Source organism: Hordeum vulgare, chromosome 7H, assembly GCF_904849725.1.
Source record: "Hordeum vulgare subsp. vulgare chromosome 7H, MorexV3_pseudomolecules_assembly, whole genome shotgun sequence".
In the NCBI taxonomy this organism is placed as follows: Eukaryota; Viridiplantae; Streptophyta; class Magnoliopsida; order Poales; family Poaceae; genus Hordeum; species Hordeum vulgare.
The window spans coordinates 111,434,024-111,436,923 of record NC_058524.1 but is presented as its reverse complement, the minus strand read 5'-3'; the positions used below and the strand labels follow the sequence as shown (position 1 = coordinate 111,436,923).

The 2,900-nt window shown below is 54.7% G+C and overlaps 1 protein-coding gene across 1 annotated transcript; it reads right to left on the bottom strand.

The window, feature by feature from the left end:
- Window positions 1-415: 415 nt before the first annotated feature.
- LOC123410293 (GDSL esterase/lipase At5g37690-like) lies at window positions 416-2,478 on the bottom strand. The gene is made up of 6 exons (XM_045103216.1): window positions 2,148-2,478; window positions 1,904-2,031; window positions 1,666-1,792; window positions 1,449-1,561; window positions 1,112-1,361; window positions 416-1,026 (listed from the first exon to the last, which is right to left on the bottom strand). The coding sequence occupies exons 1-6, from the start codon at window positions 2,401-2,403 to the stop codon at window positions 575-577; spliced, it is 1,326 nt and encodes a 441-aa protein (XP_044959151.1). The 5' UTR covers window positions 2,404-2,478; the 3' UTR covers window positions 416-574.
- Between the last annotated feature and the right edge of the window lie 422 nt (window positions 2,479-2,900).

Here is a 2,900-nt window from a genome sequence, read left to right as displayed (position 1 = left end):
CATTTAAACCAAACAGGAGGGACTTATAGGGACTTAAAGTGGGTATTTGGGACTTGTGAGATAAGACTCTCAAGGAGGGAATTATAGGAACTTATAGTTGTAATATGGTATTTTAGTCCATGTTAAGTGGAAGCAAACAGGTAGGAATTTTTTTGGAACTTAAGACTTATATGTTAGGACTAAAAAAAATCCTAAGACTTATGAACTAAACAGGGCCTAGAATTTGCACCTCAACCAAACCAAACACAACAGTCAGCATGCACCGAAGGATTTCAGTTTTGGTGGTGCTTCTCGGATGCCAAATCGTAACTTTGAGGGTGGCGGCAACAATTTTGATGGTGCTCCACGATAAAGCCGGCGCAAACGTTGTGACCTATCGGAATCATACTCGAGTAGGAGGTACTAGTATAAGTAGTGTTCTAGCATAATCCGATATCTGCTTTGATTAATTTGACTTAACTCACCGAGTGTCCGAGTACATGTTTGGTATGGACGTATAGTGGAGATGAACGAAACGCAAAAATGTGTCGATGTTGCCATGGTGGCACAGGGTCTGTCTGCCTGATCGTATTGTTCAAGGCTGGGGAGGCGGCGCGGCGTGGGAGGATGATCCGACGACGGGAGGCGCAGAGGTGGTGCCATTGCCATTCACAGGCGTCGCAGCGGGCGAGGCGCGGGCCCCGGAGGTGGTGCCATTGCCATGCACAGGCCGCGCGTCCGGCGCGGCGCTGGGGGCGGAGGTGGTGTTGCCGCCACGCACCGCGGGCCGGGAAGGCGGCACCGGGCGTGGTGACCGGACAACGCTAGGCGCGCCGGAGACGGTGGTGTTGTCCTGCTGCACGTCGCCGGCCCTCACCATGTCGGCGTAGAGGTAGCCGGCGATGACCTGGTTGGCCGCGTCGGAGGTGTGGTATGCGTCCCAGAACACGAACTGGCTGCGGTCGTCGCAGACGTCCGCCGTCGGCAGGCACAGGCCCCCCACCGACGTGTCCACGTCGCAGCACGACGTGTGCGACGTCGTGAAACCTGCACGCAAGGACCGAATGCCCATTAACTTCCAGCGTTGCGTTCATGCAAGGTAGTGCATCTCTTGGCACGTGCCGATCGTTACCGTATTTCTTGGGGTGCTCGATGAGCTCCATGACGACGGAGTAGCAGTCGGCGAGGGACATGCGCGCGCCGGGGAGCTTGGCGTTGAGGCTGTCGAGCAGGTCCTTGGCCGCGGCGTTGAACTGAACGGCGTACCCGTTCACGTCTTCAAGGCACCCGCCGTTGTCCGAGAGGACGCGCTGCGACGGGATGCAGCCGAGCGGCGCGAGCCCCGTGAACCAGACATTACGCGCCCCGAGATGGTACAGCCTCTGCAGAAACAAAATAATTACGGCAATGGTACGTAGCACTCTTACAGCTTACCGACATCGTTCGGCTGATCGGCCCGTCTTACGTACCGTGAGCTGCTGGTCGATGGTGTCCATGAGGAGGCCGATGAACTCGTCGTGGGTGTACACCAAGCCGTCCGCCATGAACGGCCGCAAGAAGTTGTTGACGTAGTCGTTGCTCCCTGCAAACCACGCAGGGCATGCCCGTTGTATCAATCAACTCGTACATTGCGTGCCGAGCAACTGATTGATCAGCTGAAGCAAATCAAATGTTTTTAAACTGTACCAAGTCCGATTTGGAAGATTGCGCCATTGACCACCTCCTCGGCGGCCTTCTTGCCGATCTTGCCGATCATGGCGTTCTTGATCTGCTCGAAGTACGATATCTGGTTGTCGAACGACAGGTACTCGACCTGCAAGATCGCATTGATCCCATGTATCATCGTGTCTCTGGCTGCCAAAGAAATTAAGAAAGCATATTCTGCAACGAAGAAGAGAAGAAACACCGTGGCTCAATCGCTTACGAAGTAAATGCCGGTCTCGTTGAGAAGTCCTGCCCCACCGGACGCGAAGTTGACGCCGCCGAGGACCTCGTCGTCGGTCATGTACAGGGAGAGGAACGGCGGCGGCGGTGGGACGCCGAACTTGGCAGCTGCAGACATGCATACGGCCGGAAACACATCACATTTTGCCATTCATGCGTGGCATAGCAGAAGCTACTAGTACGAGCAATGCTGATCATCTCCGCGTACGCGCGAGCATACGTACCCATGATGTCTCCGATGGTCCGGCCATTGGTGAACCTCCCGGTGGGGTAGCCACCTTCGTAGTCGATCCCGTACCAGGGGTAGTTGCACTTGGCGATGGAGAGGAGGAGGTAGTTGTTGTTGCCGACGTCCGACATCGAGTCGCCGAAGATGTAGATCACGGGCTTCTTCGTCGTTGCCGTCCCTAGAGCAGCGCCGGCCACGGTCGCGAGTGCAAGGATGGCAATGGCCACGGCCGTGGAGCTGAGAGCTGCCATTGCTGCGCCTTCTGTTTTCCTTCTCGGTAAATGCCTCTGTGCTTGTGTTGGGCGTGTGGCTGGTGGTGACTGGTGTTGGCCTAGAGTGCACCGAGTGGCGTTGGTTTTATAGCAAGGCTGCACGGGTGTGGAGTGTGACAGCGCAGGTGTGCACCATGACATTTCCTGCAAGTTTGGGTCTTCCGGTAGCGAGGGAATTTTGTGCCTGCGATTGGGTGTGGTGATTGAATTGCAACGGCTAAGCGTGTGAGAAAAGGCTTGGACGTTAAAACAGTGGGAGGGATTTAATCGGTTGTATCGTGAGCTGAGCTGAGGTGGTAGGCTGGTAGCTGTGGTTGTTGTGGAAATGTTGTGTCTTGCAAACGGTTTTTGATGGCCTGGGGTACCTTGTTGTAATGAAGAACAATTTGGTTGGAAATCGACTACCGGAGGGGTAGAAATAATTATTTTTCTATGTTCATTCGTATGCCTATCTCGTTGTCTCCGTGAAATTTAGC